The sequence below is a fragment of the Pezoporus occidentalis genome, unplaced genomic scaffold (assembly GCF_034315485.1).
Source record: "Pezoporus occidentalis ecotype Australia unplaced genomic scaffold, CSIRO_AGI_Poc_V1 ctg63, whole genome shotgun sequence".
NCBI classification, from domain to species: domain Eukaryota; kingdom Metazoa; phylum Chordata; class Aves; order Psittaciformes; family Psittacidae; genus Pezoporus; species Pezoporus occidentalis.
In genome coordinates, this window is record NW_026915977.1 from 7877478 (window position 1) to 7898139 (window position 20662).

A 20662-nucleotide genomic window follows, 5' to 3' on the forward strand; every position below is an offset into this window, starting at 1 on the left:
AAAATCCACTGCTATGGCATGACAGTCTACATCAACTCCTCTCTATCAGTAAGCATGCAATAAACAAAACCTGCCTTGAGACACTGCGAGTACTGTTTTTGATAGACAGCAAGCATCTCCTTTGCAAGTTCCTACATCATCCTACAGTAGACCCATAGCACTACTCTTGCTAAGGACGCATCAGACCCAGTACACCCAGGGCTTCGCAGCCTGTAGTTGGACTCGATGATCCTGGGGGTCTTTTCCAACCTAAACAGTTCTACGATTCTGTGATCATGCTGAGAAACACTCTAGTGCCCAGAGAAGCTGTGGCTGCCCCATCCCTGGCAGTGTCCAAGGCCAGGTTGGACGGGGCTTGGAGCAACCTGCTCTAGTGGAAAGTGTCTCTGCCTATGGCAGGGGTTGGAACTGGATGAGCTTTAAGGTCCCTTCAACCAAACCAGGCTGGGATTCTATTAATGTGTGACTGTCTATTAATGTCCCCTGGTCTAGGAAGCAGGTATGGAGGGTGCCACCATCCTCGCTGTTTCAGCACCAAGTGAAATACTGAAGGCAAACACTCCTCAAATGTTCCCTGACTTGAGAGACAACACAGACTATCGCACCACATTATTCATCTTCCCGAGTCCAAGATGAAATCAGGAGGGCTTTTGTTCTATGTGATAGCCGGGAAACCCAAAGGCAATGCAGTAGGAGGGTAGGAGTTCTGGCTTGCCCAAGCAAGGGAGCCCAGTGGGAGCAGCCCAAGCTGATGATCAATGCCATCCAGAAGAAAGCAGCAGCATTTTTCTTTACCCTCTATTCCCTTAGTGCAGATGTGCTATTCCAAACAGTGCAAAATGAGGGGGATTTTTTTCTCCTGTTTTCTCAAAAATCATCTTTCACTGCTTTTCTTCCTTTTTTTCAGTAGGACAGAAGAAAAGGCTTTGTAGCCTTCTCTGTACAAACAGCAGGCTCCCTTGAGTCTACACATATTAAAGTCAAGTGGAGAAAGAGGGAGAAAGAACCAGGATGTGGAGAGTTTAAATAAAGTCCCCAGAATCACAGAATGAACCTGCAGGAGGTTTGGAAACAATTCCGATCTCCTGCATGGACAGAGTGTCCAGAGCAATAATAAACATCCTCCTTGATGCTTCTTCAACAGCCCACGATGCCCACTGAGATTGAGCTTAGCTGGACAGCACACAAACATAAACTGGTAGGCCAGCACTGCTCTGAAGACTTCCTGACCTGAAAAGACCGAAGGGATCAATATTCTGGCAAAAAGGGTAACACACCAAGTTGTGTCTGCCTCCTGTTGCGCTGACCCTGCCTCATCCATGAACTCATCATCCTTGCTTCAGCTAAAAGCTCAACCAGTTCCAACCCCTGCAACGGCCAGGGACACCTTTCACTAGAGCAGGTTGCTTCAAGCCCCTGGGTCCAACCTGGCCTTGGACACTGCCAGGGATGGGGCAGCCACAGCTTCTCTGGGCACCCTGTGCCAGCACCTCAGCACCCTCACAGGGAAGAGCTTCTGCCTAAGAGCTCATCTCAGTCTCCCTTCTGTCAGGTTAAAGCCATTCCCCTTGTCCTGTCCCTACAAGCCCTTGTCCGAAGCCCCTCTCCAGGTTTCCTGTAGCCCCTTTAGGCACTGGAGCTCCTCTAAGGTCTCCCCTTAAGGAGCCTTCTCTTCTCCAGGCTGACCCAGCCCAGCTCTCTCAGCCTGTCTTCACAGGAGAGATGCCCCAGCCCTTGGAGTGTCTTTGAGGATTTCAATCATGAGGACTTTTTCAAACACAGTTGCCTGAAGCACAAGTGGTTGAGCACAGAGGGTGATACATGGAGGCTCTGGGTGTCTGGGCTGAATTTCTGGCTCTGCCACCATCTGTGACACTGAGCACATCACTTCCTTCCCCCTGTGCTTCACCTGCCTGCACCATTCAAACTAGAAATTTTGCAAGGCCAAGTATCAGGTGTTGGCCTGGTCAGGACTGTGGCCTCTTGACTGAAGAGAAATAACAAGGGGGGGCATCATGAGATGACTTTGGCTGCCTTTATTATATAGGAAGAGAAAAAGAAACAAAGGGAAAAAATGCCAGCAGTTCCAGTTGAAGGCTATATTTGGGCACTCTAGATGCTTAGTCACACAGAGGAACTGCCAGCTGGTGACATGCAGCTGCTGGTCCACAATGCAACCTATTGGAACGCTATAATAAACTGTCCTTCAGCCTCACCATGTGGTTCCTGGGAGGGAGAACTTCACAGAGATGAATCAGAAATACAACTTTGGCCGACCTGGCAAAGACCCAACCTCTGTGATGTCCAGCTTTGCTAGATGGATGCCACTACCCTGAAATTCCTGGCTTTTTCAGCTGAGAAGCTTGGGTTATGGAATACCTTCTGCATGTACTAAATCTAGGTCTCTCTTCTTCCAGGAGCTCTTTGATGACTCATTTTCCTGGGCTTCCCTCTCATTTTTCAAGGCCAGGAGGAATGGGAGCAGTCTGGTTTCCATGTTGCAGGACAAATACAAATTCAAACTAGCAAGGAATATCTTTTCCATGCTGCTTTTCATGTTTGCCTGCTTATCTCAGATAAAACACAAAGAAAGCAGATGTTCACCTGCCCATGAGGCCAGGCTCTTTCTGACACTGGCTTTGGTGTCAGCAGCAGTAGGTGAGTGCCTCAAGGTGTTTGTGTTGGACCTTTGCCCTGCTGCAGGCTGCCTGTAAGGCAGCTTCCCCCCCTCACATGCTGCTCTGTGAACTCGCTCACTGCACGGTTTAGGGGAACATCTTTCAGCCCTGGGGTTGCTATTGGCTGCAGCTACTGTCTTGAACATTCCTTGTTCTCCCTGTGCTGGTTCATTGATTCACCCAAAGCTATGTGCTTTGGAGAAGCTGAAGAAGCACATTTTTGAACTGGCACCTATAAAACCAGAGGGAAAAGAAAAGAACACATGGAGTTTCCAAGTCTTATCCTCTATCCAGCTTGTGCATTTGGAAGACTGGTTTCCAGCACAAGCCAGCAAAGGGGAGACTGAAGATCTGTCTAGAACAGGCAGCAAAAGCCAGCTAGAAGGCTGCTGCAGAGTTTTTCCAGTAAATTTACTTCTGTTACATAAAACAATGCCATCTTCCTTCTGCTCATCCCGTCAGGTTTGCCCAGAGAAGGGATAACTGACTGATGAGCAGATGTTGCAGAGCGTTTTGCTCAATGAAAACCTAAAAATAGCTGTCAAACTGTCTCTCTTTTAAGTACTTTTCCATGTAGTCCCTGAAGTACAGGCCAAAGTTGGAAAGTATTTGCAGGAGGTTAAGTGCTAAGTTTTCTTCACCCCACAGTGGGTTTAGAGACAGTCAGGAGAGGTGGCCAATCCAGCCATCTTCTTCTTGTCCAGCTGAGGGCAAGGTGAAGGAGAGAATAAGGAGATAGCCACTGCAGGCTCTACCTTCAAAGGCAGCTGTGATGATATTCCAGTTTGTTGCCATCTCTGAGCCAATTTGGGAATGTGTATACTGTCCATAGATCATCCCTTGGTTTGGACCAGCACCATCTGGGCCATAGAAACACTGCTCTCTAGAGCAGTGCTCACAGCATCGAGGCGAGCACTGTGCTGATACGCACATAACAGAAATAAGCAGAAGAACAAAGCTGAGTCTGTTTGGATTGAAAAAGCAAACTACAGCCATGTCTGGTCCTGGGCAGTCACGACTCTAAAGCACTTGTTCAAATACAGGTCTAGAGCAAGCACTGAATGTCAGGCTCTGTGATTGCCCTGGGGCTCACCCAAAACGTAAACTGAAGTCCAGCAGGAACATAAGCCTGTTCCTCTAAAGGGCAAGAAGCAGGCAGCTTCGGAACACAAAACCAGGGTGTGCACAAGCAGGCAGTGAGAGATACCTACAAATTGCACACTATGGAGTGTATCTATCCCCACTGAACCAAAGAGCTTTCTGCAGTCCCTAACCATTCTAGGATTCTATGATTTTCCTACGCTCTAAGCCTAAAATTCCTATTACTGGATATTTCCTTAAGGCCAAATCCTTTTTTCTTTCTTTTCTTCTTGGCTGTATTTCAGAATATTGATCCATTCACTCCTAGTAATGCAACCCAGGGAACACTCCACATTTTACCCCTAGTAAGAATCTTCACAGAACTCTTTCACCAGGCAGCAGTCAGGCCTGTGTACTCTAAGCCAGGACACAGCAGCATTGTTCAGGGCAGTGGCTCTGTGTGACAGGGAGGTCCCTTCCAAGCCAGCTGCTTCATGCAGGTCTTGGCTTGCACAGGTCATTTCATTCTGGTGCTGGCAAGCTCATGAGCTCCTCACTTGGCGGAACTATGGGTATTATGAATAATAACATGGTCTATAATAATATAGTAGCAGATAGTGGAAATACATCTTGAAGCAGAAAAGAGCAATTGGAGGGCTCTTAATCACCTAGCAAGGGCTGTGTCCTCTGATAACATCTTAAGGTGCCTCAATGGTATTGGGATTTGTTATTCATTATAGCTCAGCAACAAGAGTATAGCTGCTCACTGCTAAACTCAGTACTAAATCAGGCTCAGCCTTCACCACCCAGCCACAACTCCTCTTTCATCCCCTCCAATACGTCATACTGCTGCTGTTTGTTCTGACAACTTATAATAAAGAGCAAAGGGAAGAGGGAATTTGCCACTGTCACCAGCCCTTGTGTCTCATCAGCGGCTGGCGGTGGTCCACTTGTTCCTCAGCACAAATAACACCTCCATACACATCCCTCCAGCAGTATGGGGAGGAGCTCAAACAAGCCCCTGTCTCTCCACCTCCAGCCCCCCTCCTCTCATGCACAAACAGAAACAGTCATGTCATGCAATGCTGAAGTGCCTGGGATGACTGAGCTGTCTCCCAGCCTTCTCGAGGCAAACGGATTGCTCTGATTAAACTGAGCACAATGAGGCTCTCTTCAGCAAGGGACAGCCCATCACTTTGCAGATGAGAATGCCCATGTCAGTCCTCCTCCTTAAGAGAAGCAGCTGAATCATTTCCTGGTGCTTTACCTGGAGGTAAGATTTAGCCCCTCAACATTATTTTGCATCATAGAGAGTAAAGAACAAGCCTTAAGAGATCTCTTTCCTATCTGGGACATATCATTAGGTGCTGCAAATCAGTGCTTCCCCACAGACATCACTGCCGATACACATACCTGTGCCTTCTGAGAGTCTGATTTGGCAAAATCAGATTGACACGGCTGGGAAATATATGTTAAGTTTTATTTATCATAGAATGGTTCGAGTTGGAAGGAACCTTATTTAGTTTTTCATCAGAAAAGTGCAAACACAGGAAAAGAAACGACATGTGGAAAAGTTCCTGCAGTTCTTCCCTTCCTCAGTGCAAAGCCCTCTGACGGAAATAGCACAGTGAAATTAAGCTCATTTGTTTCCAAACTGAAATCCCAAGACTCTTCCATCTTTGAAAAGCGTCACAGATGCGCTTTGGATGGCTTTGCCTCGTCAGTAGGGAAGCAGCAGTATGAAGGGAGGAAGACATGTTTCTAAGCAGAATTCCCAGGGGGCTTCACCACATTGACTCTGCAAAGACTGGACACAGGCTCACTAAATCCCGGACGTTCAGAGGGATGAGCTGAAAGCCACGGGCTTTAGTTTTAGTGCTAATAAACTTCTGCCTTTAGTGATAAGTATATCCCCTGCACATGAAGCCCAAGCTGTCCTGCAACACCATGCATTCCCCTTCCTGAACACCCAGCACCACATGCACTGTCCTTTGGGCTCAGCTCACAGCACTAATTCTGTACACTGCAGGAGAGTAAAGGGTGGTAGAGGCTAATTGTAACATCATGAAAAAGAACCAAGTTGAACATGCATGGGGTCAGTCACCAAAGTCCATTTGCTTGCTGGTCCCCTTACACTGGATAAAACATACTTCATTTCCTGTGGTGAGAACGTTTTGCTCTCAGTCTCACCATGATAAAAGGCAAGTGGGGGCCGTCCTGAGGCAGGGGAAATAGTGAACCCAGTGTGAAAGACACAGATGAAATGGGTAACTGGTTGATTTAATTACAGCCTCATTTCCTCAATCACAAGTTCAAAAGCATTGGGCTTTAATTAAGAAGATTGCTTGAAGGATGTCAACCTCATTATTGTTTAGCCAAAGAGGTATGGAAAACTGGTCAGAAAATTGTACTTTTAGTTAATACAAACTCAAGGTAACGATCAGATCCAGCATATCAATACTTACTGACAGATGCTGCTTCTCTGTTAGACACAGGACTCAAACCCACTGCATCCTTTTCCCCCATCACCCAAAGACAAACCCAGACCTCAGCTTTCGACAGCCCACCCCATATCCTGCTGCAGTACTCCAGCTCCACAACCCCCACTGTACCTCACAGATGTCCTTGAGGTGCTTGATGTAGTGGCGCTCTGTACTCATGATTTCATTGATGACGTTGGCTCTCATCTGGTCCCGGTTCTGGACGGTCCTGCCGAGACACAGGCAGTCGGCGCTTGGATCCAAGTGGCCATTCTGCACGTCGCTGGTTCCCTCCTCCACACCATCTTCTTGGTTTACCCATAGCTATGAGGGGAAGAGGGGAGAGAAACAGGCTTAAAGCATCAGGAAGACAACAAGTGAAAGTCTTGGGCTGCAGGACATGGGGAGATACTGGACCAACTTCCTCCTTACAGCAACAGCAATGTTCTTGCCAGTGGTGTCCTCAGCAGATTCCAGCCCAGACAGTCCCTTTTCATTCACACTGGTGCAACCAGCCCCAAATGGTTCCCTGCACACTGCCAAGCTCCTCTGCTAAGCAAGGGGATTTCAAGTATTGGCAGTTTGGATCCCAAACATAAAATAATCATGTGAAATGTAACTGGACTGTTGGATGCTGTCAAGTGCTCTGAACCAGGATGTACACACATAAACCAGACCAACCTGAATGAAATGGCAGTTACTGGGGTACAGCCCTGCTTGGCCAGTTCCCACACACCATCAGCTGGGGTCTGTTCAACCAGGAGGAAACCTCTGGGAGGAGGGATAAGCCCTTTGCTCTTTACATGTGACTGATCTCAGAAGGTTCAGAACCTGCAGGAACGTGATCGGCAGCCCAGGCTGACCGGATTGTGGCACTGCTGTTTCTGTAAACCTCTCAGGCCAGGATTTGTGAATGAGCATTGATTTTCATTTCACAGCAGCTTTCCTCATCATTTCACATGAAGAGCCTTTCCACTCGGGCAAATGCCCAATCTCAGCATCCTGAGGTGCTGATCCCTGAATCATGCAGAGATCAGAGCGGCTGAACAAGCCTCCTCAAACCTGGGGGCTGAGGGCAGCTGTGGGTGGGGTGCCAAGCACCTCTAAGCACTGAACACTCTAAACTGGAACAAATTCCCCCCAAATCCCTGAAAAGGACCACTGCATTTTCAGCACACTGAGTTTCCTTTCCATCATCAAGCAAAAACCATACATGAACTTGTAAACCAAGAGAGAACTTGGATTTTTAAAGCTCAACCTCCTGGAGTCAAGTGATCATGAGAGAAAAATTCCATTTTCATCTACAAAATAAAGCAGGACAGATCTAATAACAGGAGAGGGAAAGGCCCGAAAGCAGGAATCCTACAGGCTTGGGAACTTGAAGGCAAACAGCAAGCTTGGAAACGCTCATGATTTCTGAAACCCTCAGAATTTGCTTTGCCTTTTGTGCACTGCAGGAACACTCCCCACTGCCACATCTGGGACTCCCGGCAGACCTGCTTATTTCCTTAATGAAATTTTCACTCCTTCCTGCTAGGATTCATGTTCCCAAAAGGAAAAAAAACCAAAACCCCTACAGTCTAATCGAGACAACTTCTACTTTAGATTAAAAACAAATGCGGCAGTTTTATCAGCAGCAGAGGAAGCTGAACGTGCTTCATCCCCATGCTCTGCAGCCTCAGCCGCTGAAAGGATTAATCCCACTGCGTTGCTCAAACACTCCTGCTTTCTGTCTTAACCTCTGAAGTTCCACCTAATTCAAGCGAGGATCATTCTTCCAGGGGATCACTTGAAGTCTGGACCATGAGTCACACAGATGAGGTATCTTGCCAGCAACACTGCTGACCCTGGGCCAATCGCTTCAACTGGTGGAGGCTCTCTGCATCTCTAAAGGGGATAATCCCCCTTACCAGTGACATTTGTCATGAATATTTTTGAGGCCGGCAGACTTTATGCTCAAGTGGAGGGCTCAGGAAGCTCATGCCCAGAGAAGCTGTGGCTGCCCCATCCCTGCAGTGTTCAAGGCCAGGTTGGACACAGGGGCTTGGAGCAAGCTGCTCTAGTGGAAGGTGTCCCTGCCTGTGGCAGGGGGTTGGAACTGGTTGAGCTTTAAGGTGCCTTCCAACCCAAACCATTCCAAGATTCCATGATCCATAAGCAACAATTTGGCCAGACAGACCTTTGGTGTGACGCAATAGAGTTGGTCTTGCAACTTCAGCTCTCAAATCCTCTTGTGCCTGTGCTGAGAAGGAGCTGGGCTGCTCTGGGCCAAAGGAAGGCTGCACCTTAAGTGTTCGTGTGTCCTCTGACCCAACAGCAGCACCCCAGGCCAGATCCTCTCTGCTTCACTGACCTGCTCGCTCAAACCACAAGGGTGGTGTGCTGCAGGCGACAGAAAGGTGGAAGAGGCAAACTGGGGGTGACACTGGTTTTTCCCAGTAACATTAAATGTCATATTTAGTTGACTCAGACGATGCTGCAAAGGTTCCTATTTTAGCCCAGTCCACAGTCACCTCTAAGTACAGTGTTCACTACATTGGATGGGGCTTGGAGCAACCTGCTCTAGTGGAAGGTGTCTCTGCCTGTGGCAGGGGTTGGAACTGGATGAACTTTAAGGTCCCTTCTAACCCAACCATTCTATGATATAAAAGCTATAGAAATGTGATTTATCAACTTGCAGCTATCCCCAAATGGTGCATAAAATCACCAAATGGCACCATTCCAACATGAGCTGACCTGTAATTATTATATATTTAGACTGCTGAATGCACACACTGTATAGAGAGGACATTTTACTTGAATAGGCTCTGAGGGCTGACAGTCTCATAATAATCACAAAGCATGATAAAACAAACATTTTACCAGCCATCTGGATTATTAATCTCCTTCCATTGGATATTCACAAGGACAAAACTAGCAGATAATGTGCCATCCTGGATTCTAGCTCACAGTTAAATCCTGTGGCAGATTAATGATACAGGCAGATCCTTCCAGAGAGCTGCTGCCATTCCACTGAATCTCTGCTCACCACTGACTTCATAACAGATATCAGTGTGAGCAGCCCAACCTTCACCAAAACCTGGTATCAAACAGTGGTCACTCCAGTAACCCTGCAGCACAAAGCCTTGGGACTGGTTCACCCACCAAACCACCCCTGCTCAGCAGAGCCACCCCATGAGCTGCAGGTTTGTCCCCTCTCCCTTCTTCTGGTGGTTCTGTAGTGCTGTGCCCTTGGCTTTCAGCCACGTGCACTGCTTTATATGCATGCTCAGTTGGACCCTGCACTGGATTAAAAAGATCACTTGCTTATTTGTAATCAAGTAGGGCTCATGGTGCAGAGCTTTGCATAAGTAAAACATCATCCGTCTCCGCGTGCCTCTCCAGTGATCCAGCACAGCCTCTCTCTGCCCTCAGGAGGAAGCACAGGCTGTCCTGGGCTTTAGAAATGCCCAAGGGCAGATGCTTCTCCCCTCTCTGTCATCAGAGAGGAGGTGAGAACCTGGCACATGGGGAGGCTGCCTGTCCCCCAGCAGCTGCCCTGACCAGTTCCAGCCTCCCTGCCCTTCTGTGTGCCCTTTCCCTGTATCCTCCTCCAGGATAAGGAACAGGACATTTGCCAGCAGAAGGAAAGTAAGCTGAAACAAGTAGATTTTCCCTCCTGTGGTCCTAACCACTGTTTTCTCCCACAGCCTGAATTTCTTCCTCTGTAATCTGGCTCCAGCCTCACCATCCTTCACTTCCCCCCAGTTCACAGGGTCTTTGATACCTTCTCTGCTCTTCCCACAACTCACCAGCTTCAGACAAACCCACTTCCACCTCTTCCTCTCCCCTCTAAAACTCCTCACTCCTAGCGCCAGAAGTTCCCTTTATCTGAGGTGAGAAATACCATTCACTCCTTTCTGGAAAAGTAGAAAACAGGAACTCTATAGGGACAGCTTCACACTCTGTATCTGTGAAAGGTGAACACAAACAGCTCCAAAGAACTTGACTTGTGTTTGCACCCTGTTTCCTCCAGTTTAAATGTACAGACTCCCATGGGCTGGAGCTCCACCATGTAGCAAAACTTGCTTGCAATAAACTAGATGTTCTACACTATGCCCACCAAAATACCTGAGCTAGGGCCCTATTTCCTAAAACCCAAAAGCCCTCACTGTGTGATGCTACGTATGATGCAAAACAGGGAAGAGCGGAAGCTCAGCAGCTCCTGCAGAACCTCACCAGAGGCTGGATCTTCCTTCATGACCAGTTTGGCAGAGGACAGGGATGGGGGTGTGAAGATTTGTGCCCAGTTTGCCTGCTTTGAAGAACGGCCTCAAAACATCAGTTCTGTACCTGCAGACAGCCCATATGGGGAAGGGCCCCAGTGCCAGCACTTGAACCTTTGGGGATCTGGTGCTTGCTGAGCTGAGTGACATGAGCTGTCATGATAATGGTATCTGCAATTAGCCCATTTGGATGCTAAAATGCTGCTTGACTTTAAAACCCCAACACAAGCCCCCGTTTGTCTGCAGCGCATTCTGGATTGCTGCTCCGCTGCGGGTGATACCTCCACCAGCAGCTATTTTTATGCCGGATTTGCCACGGGAGAATAAAATCTCCTTTGGAAGGCAGTGACTGCAGCAGACACTGCAGCACACACTGTCCTGCTTGTCCCACAGGTAACAGCCACTTCAGCCCATCCTCTCTTCTCTGAAGAACCTCACCTTGATGCCACTGCCGTTGGCACTCAGTAGATGCAGTGACTGCAGTGATGGACAAGCAGGTGAGTGATGTGCTGTTGTATCAAGATCCCTATGCATGCAGTGAGATTTTAAAGGCAAAAAAAAGGCCTTTTTTTGCCTTGCTGATGGGCAGCAAGATGTGGCTGGTTCTCAGAGCTACCCCTGCAATACAGAGCAGTCAACTCCTACAAACAAAAGCTAATCCCACCCACCCAATAAAATGCATGAGCTGCTGAGCACTAAGACAAGACTCTGGGGTTAGAGTCTGCTTCTAAACAGTGCCTTAAAAGCTTACACCAATCCATCTAGCACTTCTCCTTCAGCATCAGAAAATAAAGTGGGTCAAAGGCAGCTTTTTCAGCAGGAAAATCAATCTAAAATTACAACACTTTGGGAAAGCTTGGCAACGATGAGAGAGAACAAGGAGCATTGCTGCACTGATCCACCCCTGCAGTTCCTCCTATGTAAGAGGTATGGACTGCACAGAATTTATACACCATCTTTGCTCAGGCTTTTAGAGGACCATTGCCCTTCATTTCTCATGACAACCAAGTCAAAGGGCACTACATGAAGTTGCAGTAAAACCTTCTCAACCCCAGATATGCCTGTTAGCTTAGCTCAGTAAATATAAGGCAGGAGTTGAGGTGAGAAGAAATATATTCTGGAAACTTTGTCTGCCTCATGGTATCCAAAGAGATTAAGGAGATCTTTATAACAAAATCAATCCCTTGCTCTGCCCAGGGTGGCTGCATTCTGCCACGTCTTTGGGGAAAGATTCCACAGCACTAAACATCCATAAGCTTTCACGGTTTTATTTCTTTCTCAGTGGAAACATGCCAGAGCCCAAACATGATGCCATTTGATTTCCTGTGTTTGGAGTGCTTGAATCTCACTTGGGCCTCGCTATTTTGGAGATGTGATGCTGGGCTCTGCAATCAAAACTTTGGTTTAAGACTTACTGTATTTTCTAAAGGAGACCTTAAGGTACAACAATCGATGCATTTGCAGCACTGGGCTATTATCCTGGGCTCTAAATTCCTCCTTACAAACACTAAGTGTATTTCTAGAGTGGATGTGGAAAGTGCTGGTATGCAACAATGAATTTGTACCATATCGTGTAAAGACAGCCCAGGGCTGTACCCTCCACAAAGGAGAGAAGAGCAATCACCAGAAGAAGCAGCATCACCACTACAGGAATATGAAATCCTCTTTAAAATTCCTGCTGGTTTTCCCCCCGTTGTACCTCCCACCCTCTGAGATCCCTAGAAGTTGACAGGACATCCAAAGACACTGTGCAACACAAGACTGATGGGTGCACCCTGTGGCTGCCCAGCATGCTCGCTTGATAACATGGGCTAAAATACAACACAAACACCTTCATCTGTCCTAAACCCAGCTCATCATTCAGCCTTAAATCTAGTTCTGGGGTTCTCATTCTAATGACTTAAGGCTTTTCGTAACTTTCTCACTGAGTGCAGCAGCTTCCAGCAGAAAACCATTCCCCATCGCTTACTAACTCCTAATTCTACTTCTCCTATGTTGTGCCTTTTCTCTGCCCCCAAAAACATCACTTTATCATCCAGTGAAAGTTCCTGTGCTCCCAAACTCTATGGCCTTCACCTCTCCCCATTATTGTAGCCAAGTCTCAAGCTACTAAGAGGGTAACTGCAGGTGTTACGCGTAAAGACAACAGCTCCTGTACATGCAGGCAACTCAAGTATGGTTTTTGTTTGCAGCCCTCCCAGCCATGTGTTTAAAGGAGGCCAAGGGAATCAGCAGGTTCCTATTTTCCTCTGCACTTGCAAATGTGAATTTTTCCTGCTATGAGATTTTGTGAGTGCCAAATGCTTTGCCAAACATTTTCATATGATCTGGCTGGAGAGCAAGAAGCGTCAGACGTCTCAGTGCAAAGTAGGTTTCCAGCCCAGGTTTGTCCTCAGAAGTGATCCAAATGACTTTTAGAGGAATCTGACTTTGCAGTGACCTGCTGCTGTTAGCAGGGACCTGCTCTGTTAGGTCTCTGTTAGGACCTACACGAGGCCTGGAGTCTAAAACAGCCTGAAATGAATCCTGTTTGATTCTGTACCAGCCTGGTCTGTCCTGTCATCCCACACTTGAACTGCTTTTCATCCTCTGCTACGTAACATGTTGTGCCCTTTCCCTCCTGTACTTGCATAAGAGAAATACAGATATAAAGGAAAGCAATTCTTTTGCAAGTAAAACTAGAACCACCCAGGCTAAATCAGGCAGTTTTCTGGCATCATCTTAAAAAGGCAGGGCTCAAAGTACAACAGAGAACAAACCAGCCTCCTCATTATGAAGGAGTGATCAGCTGCAGAAGTACTATAAGGGAGAAAACTGCAGAGAAGAGTAAAGGGAAAGGGTTTAGGTTAAAAGGTCTTTGACTGGATCTGGAAGGAGCATAAGCCTGCAGCAATGGTCCTGCAAGTAAAGGAAGGGTCAAAAGCACCTTCCCTTAAGGCTCTGAAGGCATCTGGTTCAAATAACTTACTGAGAAAGACAGAGACAGTGGGGGGAATATGCAAGAATAGAAGTGAAGAGGCAAGCAAGTGACCTCAGCCAGCGAGGGAAGGAGAACATGACAGCCCAAATGGCAGTTGTTTTCTCAGCACAGGACAACCATTGAGTGGGCTGCAGCACACAAGTGCTGCAGGGAGAAGGCAGCTCCGCTGTATAAAGCCGAGTGGCAAATTGTCCCCTTCAGCCTTCCTTGCAGAGCAGTGGACAAACTGCCAGAACTCTGCTTGCATGACAGCTGGAATGCCTGGGACTTAGTGTTAGGTATTAACTATCATTCATGGCATCAAAACCATGTCATTGCCCCTTTGGGAGTGCATCAGTTGGTGCCAGGGCAGAGGGAGATGGAATAACCAAGCTGGACCTCTTTCAGAGCTGATGGAAGCACTGATTTTATTGGAATGAGGTCAAGCCACAGGATTGTGGCATTAAACAAAATGGGTAAGAAACCTGACGATCCTAAGCAGCAAGGTTTGTTCCAGGATGTTGTTCAGATGTTTGTTTACAACCGTCTGAAATTCATTGATCCCTCTCCTTTGTTTTTCCCAGTTTCTAAAATCCTCCTCCCAGCCTTTGAAAAGTGTAGGGAGAGATGGGAAGTTCAGCCAAGCCGAATGATGCACGGTTTGGGGCCTCACAGCAAACAGGCTTGTTTGTTTAGGTGTTTGGTATGGGATTTAGCAAACAGGACAGTGCAAAACAAGGCTGTTATCACCTACCATGAACAGTATGTTTACAACATCACACAATAAGGATATTACATCTTTTCCCCAGAATCACAAACAAAACAGGACTGGTCAATGCACTGGAAAGTTAAACTGGCCCAGAATATTTCAGCCTCTAAATCAAGCAAAAATAAAGATACAGACTTTTTCAGTTCAGCCTTTGCAGCCAGCAGCACAGAGATGTGCTAGAGACACTGGGGAGGGCATTTCCTGCAATGAGATTATCATCTGCATCACACCTGATACCAATCCATTTCCAAACTCATTGCCTCCACTGGCTGCAGGGTCAGACCCACAGTGTCCCTTCAACTAAACACTAAACACACTTTGATATTCTGGGCCAGGATAACTAAGTAGCTCTTTCACATAGGCAACCCATGCTCCAGTTCCAGTCACTGATCAATCACTCTTGGCTCTGGTCAGACCCAGGACAGACACAAGAGCTGCATCATGGTACCATGGGGAATGCATTTTAACCCAATTTTCCTAATCCATATGGCTGTTTCCCAGATGAAATGATGTAATCAAACAGGGATGCTGATGACGCAGGGTTGCCCAACACAGGGCGGGTGACAGGCAGAGACCTAAAGCAAACACAGCATCTCCTTGGGATGCAGCGTGGTCTTCAGTGTGTTTCAGAGAGAACAGTCTTCCTCTTCACACTATGAAGCCTGTCAAACTGCCTGGAAGGCTCAGAGGAAAGAGTCATCTTTCACAGTTTCACAAGGCAAAAGAAATCGTCATTTTCTTATTCCACAGCATAGAAGGAATTAAAGCTCTGATCCCACCTATCAAACCCTGCGCAGGAGGGAAAGGAGAAGGAAATACACGTGGTCAAAGCCTGAGGAAGGTTCAAGAGTGCCCAAATCATGTGGCAGGAGCTGATGACAGCAAAAAGGACATCTTCTTGTCCCTTGGCTTTTTCAACACATACTGAGCAAAGGAAGGCAAGTGCTCAAACTCTTCTGATCTGTGATCACCACTGGAGGAGGCTGGGTACAGCAAAACCTGCACAGACCAGCCAAATGGTGCCCTGTCTCCTTCAAAAATAACCAGAGCTGGTCATGGACTAATCAGTGAAGTGATTTTACATCCCACAGTGCTGAAGAGTCAGAAAGCAGCACTGCTTTTGGCAAGGCGGGGGGGGGGGGGGGGTGGTGGTGTCTCACATCTCCCTGTGCTAAAGCTCTTCCAAATGCAGGTCACTGGGAGCTGATGTGAACTTGTAGGCCCCACCAAATGATCTGCTCATAACCCACACAACTTTAAACTGTTTTCCCAAACAACTGCTCAAGGAGAGAGGCTACAACAGACAGCAAAAGCCTCTCCATATCCCACCAGCATGAAAAGTTGCGCCAATACCTATTCCATCCCCCTCTACCCCACACCCATTTCTTTTGAAACCTTCTTTGCTCCCCATTTTTACAGAGGAAACAGACACACTGGGAACAAGCATCAGTGATAACAAGCACAGGAGCCAGTTCAATTCACTGACAGTTCTGAGCAGCCTCAGCAGTGATTCACTGTAGTGGTAAAAAGAAGAAAGTCACTCACCCTCACGAAGCTGGCGGGAAACCATCCTTCTTCATCATCGATCTGACCCCACCACCAGTCCTTGTTGGAAGCATCCAGGACCTTGATAACGTCTCCTGCTTTAAACGCCAACTCCCGGTTGGCCATGGTGACGTGATCCCATACTGCCTCAGCACTTACAATAGAACCACCACTGATCAGCTTTGGAAACAGAAAACCAGCAGTCAGTAAGAGCTCAGTTCCCCAAAGCAAGCACATGCACAGCAGCAGCACAGAAAAAGCACTCAGCCAAAGGAAAACAATATTCTTCCGTTCCAATCCAGAACCATTTCGTCCTCACATGATGGAATTCAGGCTGTGACAGTATCTACAGACCAGTGTTCTGCTCCTAACCATGCCACACGAGCATTGCAGGTGGATGCTCAGGATCTCTCAGGCCCCAGCCCCATGCATGGGAACAACAGTACCCCCCCTCTCAATGCCACCACCGTGTAGTCACGAGCATGCACATCTACCAGGGCACACGGCTTTCAGATGCAATTTGGTTAGTGTAATGGACAGCTGGGAGGACCCAAAAGCGGCAAAACCAAGCAACAGAGTCTTGCAAGGGAATCTCTCTTCCAGAACAAGTTGCTCAGTTAAAGGTTCAGATCTGAGCTTGAGGCTCAGAAGGGTTTCCATGCAAATCCAAGCAAAGTTTGTCAACATATGTAGAACATTTTTCTTTAAAACTGAAAGTTGTATATTTATTCAGTGCTGGTGATGCGATGTACTGACATCCCTCGCTTCTGAAACCTTGAAGCTACTCAGCAGATACAAAGGGCCACGTGGCACCCACTGACCTGTTCCAGACCCAACCTGGAGCCCAGCCCAGCTCCATGGCACACTCAAACATTGCTCTGCCCACGTGAAACCCTGCAACACTGGCTGTCCTGATGGTGTTCCAGGGGCAGATTCCTGCCCACGAGCTATGACTGAGGCCAGACCTGTGTCTGACAGGACCTCCTGAACGTCTCTCCATACATACAGCCACCTTATTGCTGGGCCAGCACCATGGCATGACCTCACCAGTTCTCATTTCATTGTGAGCCATCAGTTTTCTATCCATCAAACTCCCACTTAACGCTGGCAGGAAGGACCCATCCAAACACTGGTGCTTGTGCATCCCCAGGACAAAGCATCCACCCATGCTAGGCCACCCGCTGCTCCTCAGAATGACAGGCAGATAGTTTTTAACAGAATAATAAACTGTGTTTGTGATTCATCCACAGGAATTCTGCACTCAACAGTGAGACTGCCCAAGCAAATAGAGACTTTACCCATATGCTTATGAGCTTGTCAGAGCCATCCTGAACCTTGTTCATTAATTCTGCTGAGACTCGCTGAATATGTGCTTGGGCTCGCCTCCAAATCCAAATTTCAGCTCACAAAGAGCTCAGCGCTGCAACCATTACAGACCCTCCACGTGGCAAGACTTTAACAGCCACAGATACCCATTCAATTTAGGCAAGCAATACAAAGCATAAAGACAATAACCCATCACAGCGGTTTTGCAAGTGTAAAAGCACTGGGAATGGTTAGAGAGCTCTTAACAGCTCTTTTATAAGGTTGGCTTACTGAAGTGCCTGCTAATAGCTACCTGCACAGTAAGAACTTGTAGGAAACCTTCTAGCACTGCTGCAGGGTTCGGAGCATAAACATGTAAGAACATTCAAGTCCCTACAGGCAATTCAGTCAACAGATTAAAGGACGTGATTCACTGTTTCCCTTGAACTGGGTTTCCTTTAAGAACTCAAGCTCCTCAGGTTTGTGACAATTACAGCTGCAGTTTCAGCTCTTCAATCAGAAGAGTCAGTTGTACATAAAGAGCGAGATCTAAAAGAGCCTAACTTGACACTTAGTGCCTTTCATCCTCAAAGCCAAGATGTATCTAGTCAATGGACCACTCTTGTTCCTGCAGTAGATAAAGTAAAACCATGTTCTTCCTACTTCCATTTTGGCAAATCATCCTTTCTGATTCAAAATGAGCTGTAAAAGAAACATGGCTTCTTTGTGGATCATTTGGAGGACTTCTTGGCTCGCAAGATCACCAAACAGCAGACAGAAAACAGAGGCATGTATTAATAACAACCTCTCATTGAAGAGTCAAGCAATGGATCTGACTGATGTGCTAAACTTATCACAGATGGCAGCTACTGTGGGGTTATCTCATGTCCGGGCTTCTGAATCAGAGCTGCAAGGAGCTGGGTGCAAGAGGATCCCATCTAAATCAGTGGCAGTTGAAGTCAGATGGTGTGGGACCCCGCTTAGATCATGAGATGTTTCAGTGCTTCCTCACACATTCCATTGCTCTAAATCAAGGTTTCTAGATGCTTTCATTGATAAGAATCAGATTAAACCACAGAGAACCCAAAGACAGATCTGAAAGAATGAAGACTCCACAGCTGAAGAAAAACCCTTCAATATATTCAAGACCAGATAACAGTCATCTGTTCTGTGGCCAGGACTGAGCTCTTCACCAGTGTTTCCCGTTGCCGTATTTATGGCCACTGTCCAGCCTGTGGTTTCCCATGCTGACCAAGCTCTGCTCTTTCAGCCTCACCTCAGCAGACAGCTCTTCCTTCCCCTGAGCATTTCACCAGCCCTTTTCAGCAGCCAGATATTTTACCTGCATCTTTCTTGAACACAGATGACCAGAACACCAAATGCTATTCCCAAAGAGACCTTACCACAGATTTGTGATAGCGTGAAGTAGTTATTACAGTGTCACAGAAATCCTGCAGTAATATATAACATCTCCTTCCTTTTCCCATAGCTACCTCCCACCAGTAGCTCACTGTGATCTTGCATTTAGCTTATTTAAATAAATGAAGTAGAGTCTTTGTCTGGAAAATCAGTGTTCCTGTCAAAAAATAGATCAGGTTGGCCTGACCCTCGTTCCTTTTGTTAATGGCATGGGGCATTTTAGCCCATTTTCCAGTGCTGATGAACCAGGAACAGAGCTATTATGCAGAAGCCACATTTCTGTTTTTTTCTGCTTCAGCTGACATAAGACTTTGCTGTCGCTTCATACACAGGCAGTTCTGGGCACAAGCTGCCACAGAAACGTCACTGGGACCCAGCTTCAGCGGGATTGTGTTTCAGAGCCTACTTTGCAAAAGCACATTTCTAAGCCTGAGGCACAAAACCCCAGCTCCGAGAAGCCTGGCTCAGCCAGGGGCAAGGCCTGGCAGGGACTCACAGGGTCAGGAAAGCAGAGACCTGGGAGATGCTCTCAGTGGAGGTCAGGAGCTGAAGTGGCTTTGCTTTGCAAGGTGCTTTTTGGTACTCAAGGAGAAAGGCTTTCATTGTCTAGTGCCAGCAGAGGGAAGAAAGGCCCCTTCAGCCAGTCCTTTCCAGCTGGTCCATTCTTAGTCCAAGGAAGGGATCCACATGCCAGAAGCCTGCAGGCAAGCCTTGGCCTTCCAAAAGACACAGTTCAGTCTGTGAAAGGAGGACAGTGGGATGGCAGAATCTGAGTTCCAGCCACTGCACGTGCTGGGTCCATTGAGAGAATGTCAGAGCCTAAAATTAAAAGATCCAGTTTAATTTATTTTGCAAGACATCTTGAGCATCTGTGGAGCCGTCTGCCTCGTGCAGGGCAGGGTTACAGAGACAGAACCTGACATCTGCAGCAGCCAGAGATGAGCAACTAGAGAAAGGTCAGGATGAAATATTATTTTCTGAGCAAATTGAAGATAGGAGCTTTTCACTCCTGAAAGTTCACATCTCTTGGATTCAAATCTGCACCTCAGCATCGTGGTCAGACACGCTCAGCCAAAGACCATGAAAGGGACTTGTCTCCTGTAATATTAAATGTCTACCACACAGCATTTGGACTCCTTTACCACCAGTGAAGAGAAAGAGACACATCTGGAGTATGATTCACCTTGGCTGTTTCAGTTGTCTACCTTCAAGTGAGGTGAATCATGCCCCAGAAATGACTATTTCTTTGTGTTTAATTAGGTGATGCAGGAGTTTACATTCCACCATCTCACATTCAGCCCAGCTACAATTTGGCCATCATTAAAAAGGGGTAACAAAGAGCTGGGTTGAACAATAATAATCACAATAGGAATAGTCCAATCTTAAATCACACCCTCCCAGACACAGCAGTTCCTCAGTATGCGAAGGTTGCTGTAAATAATATCATGTTCTTTGTGTTCACCCGAAGTCACAAAATCACAGCCTTGTAAATTTACAACAGTGAGGATTTGCAAAAAGTGTCTTAGGAGGAGAGGGAGGCAGACAGAAAAAATGCAATAGGTGATAATGTACATTTGGCTTTGACATACCCTGAGCACTGCTTGTCTTGCAGGTGGGAGTCCTAGTTCCCATTAAAATCAATTATTCTTGCCAGTTGGTTGTCCAAACTAAAGAGCGCAAAGAGGAAAGTTCCTCGTCGCTTTCACCATGGAACATCAGAGCAGAAGAAATGCCCATGAGCATTTCTTAACAACAGACCTGAAAATAATGTGTACTGTTTGGTGGGAGACCTCAGAGCACTGCCAACCACTCTGGGGAGAAGGAAAAGCTCTCTCAGTAGGCAGGAGGTAAGAAGAACTACTGGGATGGTGCCCATGGTTTAGGGATGAGAGTCACTGCTCCTCACAGGTCCTCTGCACCTCCTAGCAAACACCTGGCCATGGCCAAAGGTAAGAACCAGGACAGACAGATGAGGGACCACTTCTATGTCCCAGCACCATAAATAAATTGATTTAATGAGGAAAAGAAAAAAGGAAAATGGATGTTGCTCTCTCATTATACTGACGCATTTCTGGAACGCACACTAAGAACATGGGCATTATCACTGGATCACCAGGACCGCACACATCAGCCCTCCAGGGATTTCCACTGCAGGTTTCCAA

The 20662-nt window shown here is 47.1% G+C and overlaps 1 protein-coding gene across 11 annotated transcripts in view; it reads right to left on the reverse strand.

The window, feature by feature from the left end:
• The window catches only part of ARHGEF9 (Cdc42 guanine nucleotide exchange factor 9), a 190149-nt gene that overhangs the window by 44917 nt on the left and 124570 nt on the right, over positions 1-20662 (reverse strand). For all 11 annotated transcript variants that reach the window (XR_009968798.1, XM_062640082.1, XM_062640080.1 and 8 more), the window contains 2 exons: positions 15777-15956; positions 6371-6562 (listed from right to left, as the gene is read on the reverse strand). Coding sequence is in view for 10 of the 11 variants with exons in the window: in XM_062640082.1 (XP_062496066.1) it covers positions 6371-6562; positions 15777-15956 (372 nt within the window). In the remaining variant the exon portion in view is untranslated. The remainder of the gene's footprint in view (positions 1-6370; positions 6563-15776; positions 15957-20662) is intronic.